General features: G+C 42.5%; 3 protein-coding genes across 6 annotated transcripts in view; 1 reads left to right on the forward strand and 2 right to left on the reverse strand.

The window, feature by feature from the left end:
* Positions 1–1,132: 1,132 nt before the first annotated feature.
* On the reverse strand, positions 1,133–11,181 carry LOC121570001 (fructosamine 3 kinase related protein). Its single transcript, XM_041881437.2, is given in 7 exon segments — positions 1,133–1,914; positions 1,916–1,981; positions 9,256–9,378; positions 9,690–9,763; positions 9,903–9,994; positions 10,214–10,365; positions 10,900–11,181. Coding segments are annotated over 7 exon segments (924 nt in total). The 5' UTR covers positions 11,041–11,181; the 3' UTR covers positions 1,133–1,638.
* Positions 11,182–11,248: 67 nt separating this feature from the next.
* Positions 11,249–14,139, forward strand: LOC121570002 (ADP-ribosylation factor-like protein 16). Of its 2 annotated transcripts, none has more exons than XM_041881438.2 (5): positions 11,249–11,493; positions 11,889–11,947; positions 12,061–12,177; positions 12,935–13,107; positions 13,507–14,139. In XM_041881438.2, the coding sequence occupies exons 1-5, from the start codon at positions 11,433–11,435 to the stop codon at positions 13,667–13,669; spliced, it is 573 nt and encodes a 190-aa protein (XP_041737372.1). In that variant the 5' UTR covers positions 11,249–11,432; the 3' UTR covers positions 13,670–14,139. The 2 variants fall into 2 exon arrangements, with proteins under 2 accessions (XP_041737372.1, XP_041737373.1); XM_041881439.2 differs by having other exon boundaries at positions 11,250–11,493; positions 12,935–13,050.
* Positions 14,140–16,161: 2,022 nt separating this feature from the next.
* epn3a (epsin 3a) overlaps positions 16,162–20,447 on the reverse strand; it is a 48,306-nt gene continuing 44,020 nt past the window's right edge. For all 3 annotated transcript variants that reach the window (XM_045221474.1, XM_041881757.2, XM_045221473.1), the window contains 2 exons: positions 18,134–18,370; positions 16,162–17,774 (listed from right to left, as the gene is read on the reverse strand). In XM_045221474.1, the coding sequence (XP_045077409.1) occupies positions 17,485–17,774; positions 18,134–18,370 (527 nt within the window). In that variant the 3' untranslated portion in view covers positions 16,162–17,484. The remainder of the gene's footprint in view (positions 17,775–18,133; positions 18,371–20,447) is intronic.

Consider the following 20,447-nt stretch of genomic DNA (forward strand, 5'->3'; position numbering starts at 1 on the left):
AGTTGCTCCACCCTACAGTACGTTAAGCGAATGGGGACAAAAAGCGTTTCGTTAATGAGAGACGCGCCACACCAAAGAGGTTCATGCATCATGCATGTCTCTTCAATCTCTTGCATCAGACATATTCAGAGGTGGAAATATTATCTCACCTCATGTATATTATGAAAATAAAAAATAAAATACACTGAGCGTACAAAACATTAAGAACACCTGCTCATTCCATGACATAGACTGACCAGGTGAATGCTATGATCCCTTATTGATTTCACCTGTTAAATTTACATTTTAGTCATTTAGCAGACGCTCTTATCCAGAGCGACTTACAGGAGCAATTAGGGTTAAGTGCCTTGCTTAAGGGCACATCAACAGATTTTTCACCTAGTCGGCTCGGGGATTAGAAGAGCACAACGCTCTTACCCACTAAGCTCCCTGCCTCAATCAGTGTAGATGAAGGGGAGGAGACAGGTTAAATAAGGAAGTTTAAGCCTTGAGACAATTGAAACATGGATTGTGTATGTGTGCCATTCAGAAGGTGAATGGGCAAGACAAGATATTTAAGTGCCTTTGAACAGGTTATGGCAATAGGTGCAAGGCACACCGGTTTGTGTGTGTCAAGAACTGCAACGATGCTGGGTTTTTCACACTCAACAGTTTCCTGTGTGTATCAAGCACAGGAGGCTGCTGAGGAGAGAACAGCTCATAATAATGGCTGAAACGGAGCAAAAAAACACCTGGAAAAAAACACCTGGAAACCATGTGTTTGATACCATTCCACCGATTCCACTACAGTCATTAACACAAGCCCGTTCTCCCCAATTAAGGTGCCACCAAACCTCCTGTGGTATCAAGAATGGTCAACCACCCAAAGGACATCCAACTTGACACAACTGTGGGAAGCATTGGAGTCAACATGGGCCAGCATCCCAGTGGAACACATTCGACCCCTTGTAGAGTCCATGACCCGACGAATTGAGGCTGTTCTGAGGGCAAATGAGGGTGCAACTTAATAATAAGAAGGTGTTCCTAATGTTTTGTACACTGTTGCCCTTTTTTAGGTTATTGTCCTTATTGAGGTATTCAAAAACCTAGTTTAGTGTATATTGGCCAGGATACAGGAAGAACCAACACCAAAGAAGCAAGTAATGTACTTTATTTAGCATTGCATTATTAGTATTAACACAGCTTTTAACAAAGCTAATTATTACAACTCAAACAGATCATAACCTTGCTTGCTGCTATGTTTCTTATTTAAGCAGGATGTGCAATACTCTGTTTTACACTGTAGCATTAAAATCACAATTATGCTTTCAAACAGCTGTGGAATGTGAACTCAAAAATGATATATTTCTCAAGCATTTCAAGATAAATAGGAATATAGAATGGGATTCTGTGGAATCTCTCTTCTATACCATAGCATCATAGTTTTCTTGTTTCTTGCTTTTTGAATTAAAAGGTTTTCGAAAGAACTAATATTTTCACCCAAAAATTGATTTGTTCCCTTCTGGATGGAACACTAAGCTGCAGTGTAAGACTTTGTAAGGTCCTTCAAGCTGGTCAGTGTCATTGGTGTGTTTATGTTACAGAGCATTATGGGTAGTGTAGTTGTACATCATGCTACTGTACAGCGATGATCAGTGGTCAGTATTTGACCAGATCCTTCATGATCCTCAGTGAGGACCCTCTGTATCCTCCACCAAAGTGATTCCAGTGGTTCAGATAGTGGAAGAGTTGGTACAGCTGATTCCTCTTATCAAACCCCGGGGCCTTGGGGATCTTGTTGTGGTACCCAGAGTAGAAGGAGTCACTGAAACCTCCGAACATCCCGGCGATGCCCAGCTCGTACTCAGCGTGGCCATAGAAGGAGGCAGGGTCGAAAATGACAGGGCCGTCGGAACACTCTGCCACGTTTCCCCCCCCACAGGTCCCCGTGAAGCAGGGCGGGGAACACCTCGATGTCGGTAAATAGCTGAGGGATCTTCAGCTAAGGAGAGGAAAGGAGATATCAGACAGAAGATCAATCACCCATAAAGTCCTCTCAGATCTCAAAAAGTGCATAGGGGTAAGGGGTTGGTTTGGGATTGGGCATAGTAGAGAACCATGTTGAGCTGCTGCTGTAGTCTGTGTTGTTGTTTTAACAGTTACCTGTAGGGGTGATGATATTAATTAACAGTAATTTCGATCCGAATGTGCAAATTGTCCAAACAGATACGCAGGTACGTAGATGAATTATTTTAAATATGTTATTGGACCATAAACAGATATGGCTCATTAAACTTTATGGACCAAATAATGATGATCCACACTTCTTTGACAATATATATAATATGTACATGGTCACCCCCATTTTCGGGCATCAAAAAACATTGGACAATTTAACATAATGTAGAATAAAGTAATCATTGTTAATATTTGGTCGCATATCCTTTGCATGCAATGACTGCTTGAAGTCTGCGATGCATCGACATCACCAGACGCTGGGTATCTTCCGTGGTGATGCTCTGCCAGGCCTGTACTGCAGCCATCTTCAATTCCTGCTTGTTTCGGGGACTTATTGCCTTCAGTCTCCTCTTCAGCATGTAAAATGCATGTTCAATTGGATACAGATCCGGTGATTGACTCGGCCAGTCAAGGATTTTCCACTTTTTGGCCATCAAAAATCCTTTCATTGCTCTAGCAGAATGTTTAGGGTCATTGTCTTGTTGCATGATGAAGTGCCGTCCAATGAGTTTGGAGGCATTTGGTTTTATCTGAGCAGATAAAATATTTCTGTAGAATCAGAATTCATTGTTCTACTTCTGTCTGCAGTCACATCATCGATGAAGACAAGTGAGCCTGTTCCACTGGCAGCCATACAGGCCCAAGCTATAACACCCCCTCCACCATGTTTCACGATGAGGTGGTAAGCTTTGGATCATGGGCATTTCTTTTTTTTCTCCACACTTTCCTCTTTCCATCACTCTGGTACATGTTCATCTTTGTCTCATCTGTCCACAATACTTTTTTCCAGAACTCTTAGGGCTCTTTTAGGTGCTTTTTAGCAAACTGTAATCTCGCCTTTCTGTTCTTCAGGCTTATCAGTGGTTTGCATCTTGTAGTGTTACCCTCTGTAGTCCTGCTGGTGTAGTCTTCTACGTATGGTAGACTTTGACACATCTACACCTGCATCCAGGAGAGTGTTTTTGATCTGTTGGGCTGTTGTCAGGGGGGTTTTCTTCACCATAGAGAGTATTCTCCGGTCATCCACTACAGTGGTCTTCCTCTGTCTACCGGGTCTTTTGACATAATTGAGTTCACCGGTTGTTTTTTTCTTGTTAATAATGAACCAAACTGTTGACTTGGGCATGGCCAGGGTTTTTGCAATGTTCCTGATTGATTGATTTTTATTTCTGAGCCTTATGACGGCCAGCTTCATTTGCATCGACACTGCCGTCTTCCTCATGTTGTCACACCCCAACAACAACCCCAAAGGCAATAGCAAAGTCTAGAATCAATACTATTCATCAACAGCTCTCCTGCATTCACTAACGACACAAATGAATACACCTGCCTAACGACACACATCTGTGAAGCCAATTTAACAAATACTTGTAGTACCTTAAAATGGGTGGACCATGTACAAAAGGTGCTGTCATTTCTAAACGGTTCATCCGATATGTACAGTGGGGGAAAAAAGTATTTAGTCAGCCACCAATTGTGCAAGTTCTCCCACTTAAAAAGATGAGAGAGGCCTGTAATTTTCATCATAGGTACATGTCAACTATGACAGACAAAATGAGGGGGAAAAATCCAGAAAATCACATTGTAGGATTTTTAATGAATTTATTTGCAAATTATGGTGGAAAATAAGTATTTGGTCAATAACAAAAGTTTCTCAATACTTTGTTATATACCCTTTGTTGGCAATGACACAGGTCAAACGTTTTCTGTAAGTCTTCACAAGGTTTTCACACACTGTTGCTGGTATTTTGGCCCATTCCTCCATGCAGATCTCCTGTAGAGCAGTGATGTTTTGGGGCTGTCGCTGGGCAACACGGACTTTCAACTCCCTCCAAAGATTTTCTATGGGGTTGAGATCTGGAGACTGGCTAGGCCACTCCAGGTCCTTGAAATGCTTCTTACGAAGCCACTCCTTCGTTGCCCGGGCGGTGTGTTTGGGATCATTGTCATGCTGAAAGACCCAGCCACGTTTCATCTTCAATGCCCTTGCTGATGGAAGGAGGTTTTCACTCAAAATCTCACGATACATGGCCCCATTCATTCTTTCCTTTCACGGATCAGTCGTCCTGGTCCCTTTGCAGAGAAACAGCCCCAAAGCATGATGTTTCCACCCCCATGCTTCACAGTAGGTATGGTGTTCTTTGGATGCAACTCAGCATTCTTTGTCCTCCAAACACGACGAGTTGAGTTTTTACCAAAAAGTTATATTTTGGTTTCATCTGACCATATGACATTCTCCCAATCGTCTTCTGGATCATCCAAATGCACTCTAGCAAACTTCAGACGGGCCTGGACATGTACTGGCTTAAGCAGGGGGACACATCTGGCACTGCAGGATTTGAGTCCCTGGCGGCGTAGTGTGTTACTGATGGTAGGCTTTGTTACTTTGGTCCCAGCTCTCTGCAGGTCATTCACTAGGTCCCCCTGTGTGGTTCTGGGATTTTTGCTCACCGTTCTTGTGATCATTTTGACCCCACGGGGTGAGATCTTGCGTGGAGCCCCAGATCGAGGGAGATTATCAGTGGTCTTGTATGTCTTCCATTTCCTAATAATTGCTCCCACAGTTGATTTCTTCAAACCAAGCTGCTTACCTATTGCAGATGCAGTCTTCCCAGCCTGGTGCAGGTCTACAATTTTGTTTCTGGTGTCCTTTGACAGCTCTTTGGTCTTGGCCATAGTGGAGTTTGGAGTGTGACTGTTTGAGGTTGTGGACAGGTGTCTTTTATACTGATAACAAGTTCAAACAGGTGCCATTAATACAGGTAACGAGTGGAGGACAGAGGAGCCTCTTAAAGAAGAAGTTACAGGTCTGTGAGAGCCAGAAATATTGCTTGTTTGTAGGTGACCAAATACATATTTTCCATCATAATTTGCAAATAAATTCATAAAAAATCCTACAATGTGATTTTCTGGAGAAAAAAATTCTCAATTTGTCTGTCATAGTTGACGTGTACCTATGATGAAAATTACAGGCCTCTCTCATCTTTTTAAGTGGGAGAACTTGCACAATTGGTGGCTGACTAAATACTTATTTTCCCCACTGTATCTATTTATTATTGCCATCGAGATGTTAGCTATTAAAATCAGATCCAACAATAATATCAAGGGATTAGAAATCCAGGGCTTAAAAACAAAGGTGTCATTGTACACTGATGATTCATGTTTTCTTTTAAATCCACTTGAGTCCCTCCACAGCCTCATAGAGGATCTAGATACATTTTCTAACCTCTCTGGATTACAACCAAATTATGATAAATGTACTATATTACGTATTGGATCACAAAAAAATACAATTTTTACATTACCATGTAGTTTACCAATAAAATGGTCTGATGGTGATGTGGATATACTCGGAATACATATCCCAAATGAAATAAATGATCTCACTCCAATAAATGTTAATAGAAAGTTAGCAAAAATAGATAAGATCTTGCTACCATGGAAAGGTTAAATACCTGTCAATTTGTGGAAAAATCACCCTGATTAACTCTTTAGTATTATCCCAGTTTACCTATTTGCTTATGGCCTAGCGAACAGTTTTTGAAATTATATAAGAAAAAAAATATTCTATTTTATTTGGAATGACAAGCCAGACAAAATTAAACGGGCCTATTTATATAATGAATATGAATTCGGAGGACAGAAATGATTAAATATTAAAGCATTAGACCTATTACTAAAAGCTTCAGTCATACAAAAGTTATACTTAAATCCGAACTGGTTCTCTAGCAAATTAGTAAAATTGTCTCAACCAATGTTCAAGAATGGCCTTTTTCCCTTTATTCAGATTACAACCTCTCACTTTAAGTTATTTGAAAAGGAAATAATCTCCCAAATATCACTATTTCTAAAACAAGCCATAGAAAGTTGGTTGCAATTTCAATTTAATCCTCCAGAAACGACAGAACAAATAATGCAACAAATATTGTGGTTAAACTCAAATATATTAAATTTTTTTGACAAAATGTTTAAGAAAGGTATAATCTGCGTAAATGATATTATTGGTAGGACTGGTGGAGTTATGTCGCACATGCAGCTAACAAAAACATATGGAAATGTCTGCTCTACCCAAAATGACAACCAAATAATTGCAGCATTACCGCAAAAATGGAAAAGGAAAGTGGAAGGTGGAAAAAGTAAGGAACTTGTATGTCGGCCTTGCATTAAAGAATATAATTGGTTAAAGAAAATTGTGATAAATAAAAAAGTATACCAGTTTCATTTAAGGACCAAAGGATTGACAGCTGTCCCATATAGATTGCAAAATAGTTGGGAAGAGATTTTTGACGTACCGATTACATGGCATAGTGTTTATGAATTGATACACAGAACGACGCCGGATTCAAAACTTAGAATTTTTCAATTTAAATTATTATATAAAATTCTTACTACCAATAGAATGTTATTTATATGGGGGATACAATCTTCCCAGCTCTGCAGATTTTGTTGCGAAGAGACAGAATCATTAGATCATTTGTTTTGGTACTGTCCATTTGTAGCTTGTTTTTGGACACAGGTCCAGGAATGGCTAAAGGATTGCAATATTTACCTGGAGCTAACCCTGCAGATAGCACTACTGGGTGATCTGAAAAGTCATAGTCAAACGATCAATAATATAATAATACTTTTAGCAAAAATGTTTATATTCAATTTACGATCTGTAGAAACAATGAGAATAGAAAGATTCAGAACTTTTGTAAAACATCACAGTACAGTTGAAAAATATATGGCAAATAGAAATCCAATATGGATGGTGTTACGAGATATATGGGAGGTGTTGAATGGAGCTGAAGGATGGGACTAATAACAACACCTAATAACAACAAGATAACTAATGTAAAGCATACTGTGTCCATAATAAGTATACAGTGGGGGGAAAAAGTATTTAGTCAGCCACCAATTGTGCAAGTTCTCCCACTTAAAAAGATGAGAGAGGCCTGTAATTTTCATCATAGGTACACGTCAACTATGACAGACAAATTGAGAAAAGAAAATCCAGAAAATCACATTGTAGGATTTTTAATGAATTTATTTGCAAATTATGGTGGAAAATAAGTATTTGGTCACCTACAAACAAGCAATATTTCTGGCTCTCACAGACCTGTAACTTCTTCTTTAAGAGGCTCCTCTGTCCTCCACTCGTTACCTGTATTAATGGCACCTGTTTGAACTTGTTATCAGTATAAAAGACACCTGTCCACAACCTCAGTCACACTCCAAACTCCACTATGGCCAAGACCAAAGACCTGTCAAAGGACACCAGAAACAAAATTGTAGACCTGCACCAGGTTGGGAAGACTGAATCTGCAATAGGTAAGCAGCTTGGTTTGAAGAAATCAACTGTGGGAGCAATTATTAGGAAATGGAAGACATACAAGACCACTGATAATCTCCCTCGATATGGGGCTCCACGCAAGATCTCACCCCGTGGGGTCAAAATGATCACAAGAACGGTGAGCAAAAATCCCAGAACCACTCGGGGGGACCTAGTGAATGACCTGCAGAGAGCTGGGACCAAAGTAACAAAGCCTACCATCAGTAACACACTACGCCGCCAGGGACTCAAATCCTGCAGTGCCAGACGTGTCCCCCTGCTTAAGCCAGTACATGTCCAGGCCCGTCTGAAGTTTGCTAGAGTGCATTTGGATGATCCAGAAGACGATTGGGAGAATGTCATATGGTCAGATGAAACCAAAATAGAACTTTTTGGTAAAAACTCAACTCGTCGTGTTTGGAGGACAAAGAATGCTGAGTTGCATCCAAAGAACACCATACCTACTGTGAAGCATGGGGGTGGAAACATCATGCTTTGGGGCTGTTAAGGGTCCAGGACGACTGATCAGTGTAAAGGAAAGAATAATGGGGCCATGTATCGTGAGATTTTGAGTGAAAACCTCCTTCCATCAGCAAGGGCATTGAAGATGAAACGTGGCTGGGTCTTTCAGCATGACAATGATCCCAAACACACCGCCCGGGCAACGAAGGAGTGGCTTCGTAAGAAGCATTTCAAGGTCCTGGAGTGGCCTAGCCAGTCTCCAGATCTCAACCCCATAGAAAATCTTTGGAGGGAGTTGAAAGTCCGTGTTGCCCAGCGACAGCCCCAAAACATCACTGCTCTAGAGGAGATCTGCATGGAGGAATGGGCCAAAATACCAGCAACAGTGTGTGAAAACCTTGTGAAGACTTACAGAAAACGTTTGACCTGTGTCATTGCCAACAAAGGGTATATAACAAAGTATTGAGAAACTTTTGTTATTGACCAAATACTTATTTTCCACCATAATTTGCAAATAAATTCATTAAAAATCCTACAATGTGATTTTCTGGATTTTTCCCCCTCATTTTGTCTGTCATAGTTGACGTGTACCTATGATGAAAATTACAGGCCTCTCTCATCTTTTTAAGTGGGAGAACTTGCACAATTGGTGGCTGACTAAATACTTTTTTTCCCCACTGTAATATATATATATATATATATATATATATATATATATATATATATATATATATATATATATATATATATATTTATGAGAAAAAAAAACATATGGGGGATTGGAAGTGATGCAGACAATTACATTGATGGAAGTTACAATCTATCTGAAATATTTAAAGCTGATCTACCCCCTAAAAAAAAAAAAAAAAAAACAGTTACCTGTAGCTGGGACCATAGTTCCCTGTAGTTACCTAGCTATATAGATACCTGTGGCTGGGACCATAGTTCCCTATAGTTACCTAGCTATATAGTTACCTGTAGCTGGGACCATAGTTCCCTGTAGTTACCTAGTTATACAGTTACCTGTAGCTGGGACCATAGTTCCCTGTAGTTACCTAGTTATACAGTTACCTGTAGCTGGGACCATAGTTCCCTGTAGTTACCTAGTTATACAGTTACCTGTAGCTGGGACCATAGTTCCCTGTAGTTACCTAGTTATACAGTCACCTGTAGCTGGGACCATAGTTCCTGTAGTTACCTAGTTATACAATTACCTGTAGCTGGGACCATAGTTCCCTGTAGTTACCTAGTTTTACAGTTACCTGTAGCTGGGACCATAGTTCCCTGGCCTCCCTGTCTCCATAAGACGTCTCCACCATATTGAGTTGGTGCTGTAGTCTGTGCTGAGAGTAGAATGTTACCCAGTCACTCTGCCACTCGTTCTCCTGATGAGAGAGAGACAAAGAGAGGTTAGAAAGTGGAACACAGATAAATGTCATTCAAAAAGTGGCAGGTTTTCTCATCCAGTTTGTCTTTTAAATCCCATGTTGAAGGCACAGTGATGCCGAAACATTGGTGGTTTACCCAATAAATTACTGGGAGCTTGTATATTGAGTGTGCGACTCTGTTTATTTATTTGTACAGCATACAGTTTAAATCCCATGTTACCACATATTCCAGTCTCGTATTCACTTGTGGGAAAGGTGGAAATCTAGTTGTCACCCAATATCAGACAATCTGTTGCATAGTAGCTCACCTGAGGGAGGTATCCACAGCACGTGGGGACATGGAACCCAAACTGGTCAATGACAGGAACATCAGGTCCTTTTCCTGTTTACATTTAATAGAGTGGTGAGTGAAGGCATGCAGTAGTCTGATGTTGTATACGTGAGAAAGCTTGACTTTTAAATTGTACGAATTGTTTTACCCAAAAAAATTGATCAGTCAATCAATGGACTAGGTGAGTTACCAACTGTCTGCTGTTCCTTGTTCTGTCTGTCCCTGTGTCTCTGGTTGTGTAGGTGCAGATCAGCCAGACGCTCTCCCAGCTGCTTAGAGTGCCTGGGGGAATCAATCAGACAATCATTAACACACTCAATCATCACAATAAAGTCTGACATAACACTAATACTTTACTAATGCATACAGAAGAAGAAGAAGAAGAAGAAGAAGAAGAAGAAGAAGAAGAAGAAGAAGAAGAAGAAGAAGAAGAAGAAGAAGAAGAAGAAGGAGGAAAGATCAAATACGTGTATTATACAGTATATGAGGAGATTCTCTTACCTGCTGAGACCCCTCATGTCAACATGTTCCATGACGAACACAGCCCCTCCTGTATCCAGCTCTATCACCTTGACAGGCTTGGGGACCTTCACTGTGTCTGTCATAACGATGGCTTCCAAGCTAGCCAGCTCCCCATCAAACATACGCTTCGCCTGGGGGACGAGGATAGGAGACGTGAGGATCATCATGACATTGACCAAAGAATTATACCATACCTTGAGATAGTGGCACAGCCCTTTGTGATGAAATGTATTGTACAGAAAAAGTGATTATGTATGTTTCTATGTACAATTGATCACTTGTTTACAAAACATGCAAAACTAGCCTCCCACGGAAGTAGTCTAGCAGCCTTCAGAGAAGGCAGTTTATGACTTTTCAGAGGTCAGGATTAGGGCTGTCCCATCACATAAAAACATCCAGCTCTGTGCACAACAGTGCCCTGATTTTGCCAGCACATGACTGGATGGCTATATTGTGAATCCTAATCCTTTGCTCTCAGAGTGCTGGCTACTGTAATTCATTTGATACAGTGTGTAGCTAAATAGCTTGCAACAAAATAATGTTTGATATTTCTGACAAATTATCCTTATTAGGCTACTATTTTACAGTGCTAATCTATTTTGAGTGACTTCATATGTCAATGTAAAGGCATGCAGTATGGAATTGGTATTAAGTAAATGAAGAACCTGACTCTTGTGGTTGATCTTGACAAACACTCTCCCGTGGTCAGTATCAAAGCTCTGTCCCTGGCTGATACAACCACCTCCAGAATGGCCAGTTGACTTAAGCATGGATGTTCCCAGCTCCTTCTTTAGCTGAGCTTCCATGGCTGTTCTCCAAGATGCTCTCCAAACGCTTGAAGAATAACCTATTGCTGAACTTAGCTGCACACCACCGGGGTGGATTGTTTGACTCCCAAACTTCTTTAGGTTTGACTCCCACTCCTGTAGCTGTCTGTTTATGTTTTGACAACTGGGTGGAAGAAGGCGTGGCTTGTTTTCGAAGGAAAGGAAGTGATTAAATGTTTTGGTTCCGGGTCAGTCGGCAATGAAACGACTAATGGGAAACTGGATTTGCAATGATTTACTTCTTATTTGTGCAATCATAGTTGATCATATGAGCGTCGCAATGGTGTCAAAGGAAGCTGGAGAGGCTTGCTTGCTAGCTAACTAGTCTCGAAAAGTTTGATACGGATGAAGTCTTTGTTGGATTTTACGAAATGTGTTTGCTGCTCGGTGCGACCGGTGTTGGAAAGACGCTGCTCTTGAAACGTTTACAGAATATCCTTTCAAACTAGCCATCATTGAGATTAATGTAGCAAGCAAGCAAGATAATAAGCTAGCTAGCTAACGTTAGCAATTATGACCATGGCTGCATCTCAATAATGTTTTGGCTTCCTTTCCTCGTATCCTCTTCTTCATCTGCTTGGAATCTGATTACAGTTTTCCAATACACATCCACCATATTCTTCTTCTCACTTATCCTATGTTTTAATATCAGTGCAAATGAAGGAGAGGAGACCGGAAGAGGGGGCCGCTGTTGACTATTGAGAAGACGCAGCCCATGTCTCACTCCAACATGTATCTTCAGAGGACATTTCCATGCCATCCTGTCTCATAAATAACAAGCGCTAACGTCACAGTGTCTATTTAATCACCCTTAACAGACGATTCACAGCTCAGTTTGAGAGATGGGACAACTGATTTAGGGGAACCCCCTGTTACTCTACCTACGGTGAGTCCATTCAGTATTCACCACAGTGATTGTTGCGTCAGTCACCATTCGAGGGTGTCTTTAAAACAGAAAAGGAATATTCTAGACTACTATTATGTATCCCTCTATTACAGGTGGGCACCAACCTGACAGACCTGACTCTGAAGAGGAAGAGGGTGACCGTGAGAGAGCTGGGAGGCTGTATGGGACCTATCTGGCCCAGCTACTATACGGACTGTTCCTCTGTCATCGTGAGTCCAGAACCACATCCATACAGTGTATAAGTCGAGTTAATATATCTACTCTAAAGAAGAAGATGATGACAGTGTGAGAGCTGGGGGAGGGAGGCAGGCAGGCAGGCAATCTGGTCCAGATACTACCTACACTGAATGCTCCTCTGTTATTGTCCATAGACATTTTATAAATTAAACCTTTTATGGATTCAGGTTTGTCCAATTGAGATCAAATCTCTTTAGCAAGAGAGCCCTGGTCCAAGATAGCAGTAGCATGAGAACCACGTCATGACTCCTATATAGGAAGACGTTTCTCTCAATTTGGGAATAATTCATTGTAAGTGCTTGGAATGATCTCAATAATACTTTGTACACATAATACATTGATTGTGAAGTTTAATGCAAAAATAGTAAATATTTCTATATGATTAATAAGCAAAGCTCCTCTGATCAAAAATAGAGATCAACCAGAGGTTTGAATAGGCTAATATCACTGCAATACATGGTAGACCATCAGCCCACTGAACTGGGAAAGGATAGGATAAAGTAATCCTTCTACCCCCCCCCCCTAAAAAAAAAAGTAAAGTGGTTATCCCACTGGCTATAGGGTGAATGCACCAATTTGTAAGTCGCTCTGGATAAGAGCGTCTGCTAAATGACGTAAATGTAAATGTAAAACTGGGAGATCATCTGTGCATTCTGCATAATTTCAGGCGTGTCAACTGCAGGCATGAATGATTTAAAATAAAATAATTGTTGTTTGTCCTCTATATAGTTCATGGTGGACTCTGCCAACACCACCCAGATCTCGTCCTCCTGTATCCAGCTCCTGTCTGTCCTCTCTGCTGAACCTCTCCACACAGCCTCTGTCCTGGTTATCTTCAACAAGAGGTCTTGTAGTAACACAGACACTACAAATTCTCTGGACAAGATCAGTGTATTTTATAGGTGAAACATTCAGAAAGTTCCAGATAGAAATGTAATGAATAGATGTGACATGATCCCCTATTTTCTACATGACAGACAATCAGGTTTATTCAGCACAATACAGTTCTATCTGAATGTTTTGCAACATTGCACCTTACTAGACAGACCCCTGGCTACGAAACAGACGTATCTAATTCCTCCCAATATACTCCCACTTTAAATGCTTTTTTCCCAAACAGACAGTTTCTCTCCCTCCCTGCAACGTTCCTGACTGATTCTCCACCCTTCTTCTCAGGATCTCTATTGTACCATGAGTCTAGTAGAGATTATCTTTATTCACCTCCTTTGCATAAGTGATCAACAGTGCCTCTCCCTCCCTCTGCAAATTTCTAACCCTTTCTCCACCCGCCCTTCCTCCAGGGACCTCCCTTGTACCATGAGTCTCGTAGAGATGATGTCACTGTTCAGGATGGATGACATCATCGCCTCTGCCACCCAGCCAATCACAACCCTGGAACTGAGCGCTCGATCCGGCCAGGGGCTCCAGGAGGTGTTGGCCTGGCTGGACTCCACCCCTAACTGACTGACTGGCTGGCTGACTGATGTCATAGAAGCATCTTCCTTTCAGGAAGCAGTTCCTCATTACTGGTGCTTTCAAGACAGCTGGGAAAAATACGAGGTCATATCATGACGTCAGTGATCTTCAGGTCGGAAAGTCGGAGCACTAGAAAGAGGCCCAAGTTCCCGAGTTGGAATTCTAAGTTGGATGACCGTTCAAAACGATTTTCTCAGTCGGAGCTCGTCCCCCCTCAGTTGTCACACCAAGAATGATGCCGTCATTCACATGGGATCACGTCTTCTTGAGGAGGCGGGATATTAATGCTCTTACAGCTGGAATATCATCCCTGTATTTATTGCCAACACTCTGTATAGATACTGTATCTACCAGGATTTGTTTTTTAAAGGCTGAGGGAGAACACTGTTACAGTGGGGGGAAAAAGTATTTAGTTAGCCACCAATTGTGCAAGTTCTCCCACTTAAAAAGATGAGAGAGGCCTGTAATTTTCATCATAGGTACACGTCCACTATGACAGACGAAATGAGATTTTTTTTCTCCAGAAAATCACATTGTAGGATTTTTTATGAATTTATTTGCAAATTATGGTGGAAAATAAGTATTTGGTCAATAACAAAAGTTTCTCAATGCTTTGTTATATACCCTTTGTTGGCAATGACACAGGTCAAACGTTTTCTGTAAGTCTTCACAAGGTTTTCACACACTGTTGCTGGTATTTTGGCCCATTCCTCCATGCAGATCTCCTCTAGAGCAGTGATGTTTTGGGGCTGTCGCTGGGCAACACGGACTTTCAACTCCCTCCAAATATTTTCTATGGGGTTGAGATCTGGAGACTGGCTAGGCCACTCCAGGACCTTGAAATGCTTCTTACGAAGCCGCTCCTTCGTTGTCATGCTGAAAGACCCAGCCACGTTTCATCTTCAATGCCCTTGCTGATGGAAGGAGGTTTTCACTCAATCTCACGATACATGGCCCCATTCATTCTTTCCTTTACACGGATCAGTCGTCCTGGTCCCTTTGCAGAAAAACAGCCCCAAAGCATGATGTTTCCACCCCCATGCTTCACAGTAGGTATGGTGTTCATTGGATGCAACTCAGCATTCTTTGTCCTCCAAACACGACGAGTTGAGTTTTTACCAAAAAGTTATATTTTGGTTTCATCTGACCATATGACATTCTCCCAATCCTCTTCTGGATCATCCAAATGCACTCTAGCAAACTTCAGACGGGCCTGGACATGTACTGGCTTAAGCAGGGGGACACGTCTGGCACTGCAGGATTTGAGTCCCTGGCGGCGTAGTGTGTTACTGATGGTAGGCTTTGTTACTTTGGTCCCAGCTCTCTGCAGGTCATTCACTAGGTCCCCCGTGTGGTTCTGGGATTTTTGCTCACCGTTCTTGTGATCATTTTGACCCCACGGGGTGAGATCTTGCGTGGAGCCCCAGATCGAGGGAGATTATCAGTGGTCTTGTATGTCTTCCATTTCCTAATAATTGCTCCCACAGTTGATTTCTTCAAACCAAGCTGCTTACCTATTGCAGATTCAGTCTTCCCAGCCTGGTGCAGGTCTACAATTTTGTTTCTGGTGTCCTTTGACAGCTCTTTGGTCTTGGCCATAGTGGAGTTTGGAGTGTGACTGTTTGAGGTTGTGGACAGGTGTCTTTTATACTGATAACAAGTTCAAACATGTGCCATTAATACAGGTAACGAGTGGAGGACAGAGGAGCCTCTTAAAGAAGAAGTTACAGGTCTGTGAGAGCCAGAAATCTTGCTTGTTTGTAGGTGACCAAATACTTATTTTCCACCATAATTTGCAAATAAATTCATTAAAAATCCTACAATGTCATTTTTAGGAAAAAAAAATCTCAATTTGTCTGTCATAGTTGACGTGTACCTATGATGAAAATTACAGGCCTCTCTCATCTTTTTAAGTGGGAGAACTTGCACAATTGGTGGCTGACTAAATACTTTTTTCCCCCACTGTATATCATTTGGTTCAAGAATTTTCAAACGGGGAAATGCATAATCATGTGTGGAGTAGTGTCCTCGATGTAGCCTAACTATACTGGAGTAGTGTCCTCGATGTAGCCTAACTATACTGGAGTAGTGTCCTCGATGTAGCCTTACTATACTGGAGTAGTGTCCTCGATGTAGCCTTACTATGCTGGATTCATTGATATGGGGAAATGATGGATGACAGTGGAAATACAGTAACTGTTATACAGATGTTTGGCATCCAGGGGGCAGATAAACATGGTGTACAAAAGTCAACCCTTCAAAGATTGTGCTTTTCTAAGCATTCAATATGTAGAAACATTACATAATAAAATGTTTGATATTACAATCTAGGGCTAGGCCTATATATACACAGTCATGTATTAACAGATGTAAACCGGTTGAATGGTATCAAAACAACAAGTCAAGAAATATAATATTGATCAAAAATGATCATGAAATAAAAGCTATAAAATATGAATGAATGCCAATCCAAGGTGTTGTTATTAGTTAATTATACCCTTATATTTGATGATGACAATCAGTGTTTCACAAGCAATGAGAATAAAAAAAATCATGATTTCAATTCAACATTCTTCTAATATGTTGCCTTGCTTATAGGGTCGAATTCTAACTTCCACTGCAATTGAATTTCCACTTCTCCCATTGACATCAATGCAAAATTCAACTTGAAGCGAGAGCGTTAGGATTTGCCCCTGTAGTGAATCCTGCAGTTATTCCGGTCCCTTGAAAAGCAGATTTCATTCAGTTATCCCCCAAAGGAATCCCACTCCAGTCCACTACAATACAATCAAACTACATTAGAATCTTTCTCACCATCAACACTGTTCCATTCCAACAGAAAACCACCATTACACAAGAACTCACTCTGAGTGAGTCTTACTAGGCCTAATGCAACAAAAAGGAAACTTAAAACTGAGTGGTCATTATATGGATGTGGGTTGTCTGGCGTCTCATCACCGGTGTGGCATGTTCTCTGTCCGTTCTCAGAAAGCAAGAGTTGCAGTCTGTGCTGGGAAACATACTGAACGTTTGCAGACAGAAATAGATTGAATAGAGCTGACACACTTCCCTTATTCTATCTGGCAGACAATCATATCTGTTCTATATGATACATTTCTATCTGAGCATTCTGTAACGTTACATCCTCCTGAAAAGACTTGTCCGAGTTATCCCCTGGGGCATCATGGGAGACATAATAGGAGAGAAAGAGCCGACCAATGAAAGCAGTCCAGAGAGCGGACCAACCAATCAGCATAGAGCAGTGCGGCGGAACAGTGGGCGTCCTGTCCCAGTGCATTGTGGTCCGTCGGTCGGAGAGATAAGCAGGCATATCTGGTGTACAATCAGTTCAGTGCTGGATCAGGAGCAACATTGAGGAGCCAATCAAACTAAAGTATGCAGCAGAGTGGGCGGGGCATGTGACTAGGTAGGAAGCAGTTGGAAAAGCAGTTAACTAACCTGGTCCCAGATCTGTTTGTGTTGTATAGCCAATGACCATAGTTGGAAAGAGGGCACGAACAGATCTGAGAATAGGTTAGTGCTTACACACTCGCTTTGTAAAGTATTGCTAAGTACTTTAGCATCAAAATGTCTTCACCCACTGTGCTTACTACAGCGAAGGATGAGCTTGGGCATAGGCCTGTATGTATCAGGATCAGGTTACTATAGACCTAAACAAGTTCTGTTCTCTCTCTTTCTACCTCTCCTTCCTCCTCCATCAGGTGATCTACTGCACATGGCAGACGTTGGTGTTGGTCCACCTTCCCTGTTACGGGGTTCTGTCCAGTTCAGCTGGACAGGCATCATAGGAAGGGGTTCTGACTGTGCTGGTCTCCCAGAGACGAGATGGATGAGAGGGGTAGCAGGGGCTGTGGCAGCCCAGGTATGTCCAGGGCTCCCTGGGTGGGCTGGGTGAGGGAGGAGGGAAGGCTGGCCGGCTGGTGGCTGGAGGGCAGGGGCAGAGAAGCACTGTAGGGCAGGGAGGGAGGACCGGAGGGGGGGACGGGGGACGTGGAGCTGGGACGCATCTGATTCAGAGTGAGACGAGGCTGTTCACTCTGGAACGGGTTGAGGGGAGATGGAGCACTCAGACCTGGAGGGGGGAAGGAGATAGGGGAAGAGAGAGAGGGGGGTAGAGAGAGGTTGGGGAGAGAGACAGAGGGAGAGAGGAGAAACAGGGGTAGAGAGAGAGAGAGGTAGAGAGAGAGAGGTAGAGAGAGAGAGGTAGAGAGAGAGAGAGAGAGAGAGTCAGTAGAAGCACTTTTAACCATTACACATTAAATGTTTAAATACTTTACCTGCACTTGATTATTAAGTTTGCCCAGTAAGCTACGATAGGATCAATGGAATAGTCCCAAAAGAGCAAACTTCAAGCTGTAATTGCCCCAGATCTGAGTAAGTGACTGAGTAGCACTTTTGGATGGGGTACATGGTATGGTTGGCTGTGTTCACCTGAGAGGAAGGGGTTCTTGGTTTTGGCTGGGGGGTTGGCTGGTATCAGGCTGTCCAGATTGACCAGGGAGGCCCCTGTGGGCCCCAGGAAGGATTCAGGGGTCCGGCAGGTCCGAGGGCTGGGGACCCCCAGACTGTCCACTAAACGAGACAGATCAAACAGCTCCGGGCTTCCCTCACCACGACTGTTCAGGCTGAAATGACCTCCGTCCATCGCCTCGTCAAACAGGTCACCATCTAATGGAGAGTACAAATATGTTTAAATGTTCAAATATGTTTAGAAATGTATGCTTCTACCCGTACATACATGCAGTGAAGGAAAAAAGTATTTGATCCCCTGCTGATTTTGTACGTTTGCCCACTGACAAAGACATGATCAGTCTATAATTTTAATGGTAGGTTTATTTGAACAGTTAGAGACAGAATAACAACAACAGTCGAGGCTTCTTCCTTAGCCACTCCTTTGTTGCCTTGGCCGTGTGTTTTGGGTCATTGTCATGCTGGAATACTCATCCACGACCCATTTTCAATGCCCTGGCTGAGGGAAGGAGGTTCTCACCCGAGATTTGACGGTACATGGCCCCGTCCATCGTCCCTTTGATGCGGTGAAGTTGTCCTGTCTCCTTAGCAGAAAAACATCCCCAAAGCATAATGTTTCCACCTCCATGTTTGTCGGTGGGGATGGTGTTCTTGGGGTCATAGGCAGCATTCCTCCTCCTCCAAACACGGCGAGTTGAGTTGATGCCAAAGAGCTCGATTTTGGTCTCATCTGACCACAACATTTTCACCCAGTTCTCCTCTGAATCATTCAGATGTTCATTGGCAAACTTCAGACGGGCCTGTATATGTGCTTTCTTGAGCAGGGGGACCTTGCGGGTGCTGCAGGATTTCAGTCCTTCACGGCGTAGTGTGTTACCAATTGTTTTCTTGGTGACTATGGTCCCAGCTGCCTTGAGATCATTGACAAGATCCTCCCGTTCTGGGTGTTCTCATGACCATTGCAACTCCACGAGGTGAGATCTTGCATGGAGCCCCAGGCCGAGGGAGATTGACAGTTATTTTGTGTTTCTTCCATTTGCGAATAATCGCACCAACTGTTGTCACCTTCTCACCAAGCTGCTTGGCGATGGTCTTGTAGCCCATTCCAGCCTTGTGTAGGTCTACAATCTTGTCCCTGACATTCTTGGATAGCTCTTTGGTCTTGGCCATGGTGGAGAGTTTGGAATCAGATTGATTGCTTCTGTGGACAGCTGTCTTTTATACAGGTAACAAACTGAGATTAGGAGCACTCCCTTTAAGAGTGTGCTCCTAATCTTAGCTCGTTACCTGTATAAAAGACACCTGGGAGCCAGAAATCTTTCTGATTGAGAGGGGGTCAAATACTTATTTCCCTCATTAAAATGCAAATCAATTTATAACATTTTTGACATGCGTTTTTCTGTATTTTGTTGTTGTTATTCTGTCTCTCACTGTTCAAATAAACCTACCATTAAAATTATAGACTGATAATTTCTTTGTCAGTGGGCAAACGTACAAAATCAGCAGGGGATCAAATACTTTACATGTTGTTACATGATACATAGAAATGTGTTAAACAAAAGGTAGCAGGTGTGTGTGTGTGTGTGTCAGTGTCTGTGTGTGTGTGTCTCTGTGTGTGTATCTCTGTGTGTGTGTGTGTCTCTCTGTGTGTGTGTGTGTGTCTCTGTGTGTGTGTGTGTGTGTATCTCTGTGTGTGTGTGTGTCTCTCTGTGTGTGTGTGTGTGTCTCTGTGTGTGTGTGTGTGTGTCTCTGTGTGTCTCTGTGTGTCTCTGTGTGTGTCTCTGTGTGTGTGTCTCTGTGCGTGTGTGTGTGTCTCTGTGTGTCTGTGTCTCTGTGTCTCTGTGTGTGTGTGTGTGTCTCTGTGTGTGTGTGTGTGTGTCTCTGTGTGTGTGTCTCTCTGTGTGTGTGTGTCTCTCTGTGTGTCTGTGTGTCTCTGTGTGTGTGTCTCTGTGTGTTTGTGTGTCTCTGTGTGTGTGTCTCTGTGTGTGTGTCTCTGTGTGTCTGTGTCTCTGTGTGTGTGTGTCTCTGTGTGTGTGTGTGTCTCTGTGTGTCTGTGTCTCTGTGTGTGTCTCTGTGTGTGTGTGTCTCTGTGTCTCTGTGAGTGTGTGTGTGTGTGTCTCTGTGTGTGTGTGTGTCTCTGTGTGTGTGTGTGTGTCTCTGTGTGTGTGTGTGTGTGTGTGTGTGTCTCTGTGTGTGTGTGTGTGTCTCTGTGTGTGTGTGTGTGTGTCTCTGTGTGTGTGTGTGTGTGTGTGTGTGTGTGTCTCTGTGTGTGTGT

The sequence above is a fragment of the Coregonus clupeaformis genome, chromosome 7, assembly GCF_020615455.1.
Source record: "Coregonus clupeaformis isolate EN_2021a chromosome 7, ASM2061545v1, whole genome shotgun sequence".
In the NCBI taxonomy this organism is placed as follows: domain Eukaryota; kingdom Metazoa; phylum Chordata; class Actinopteri; order Salmoniformes; family Salmonidae; genus Coregonus; species Coregonus clupeaformis.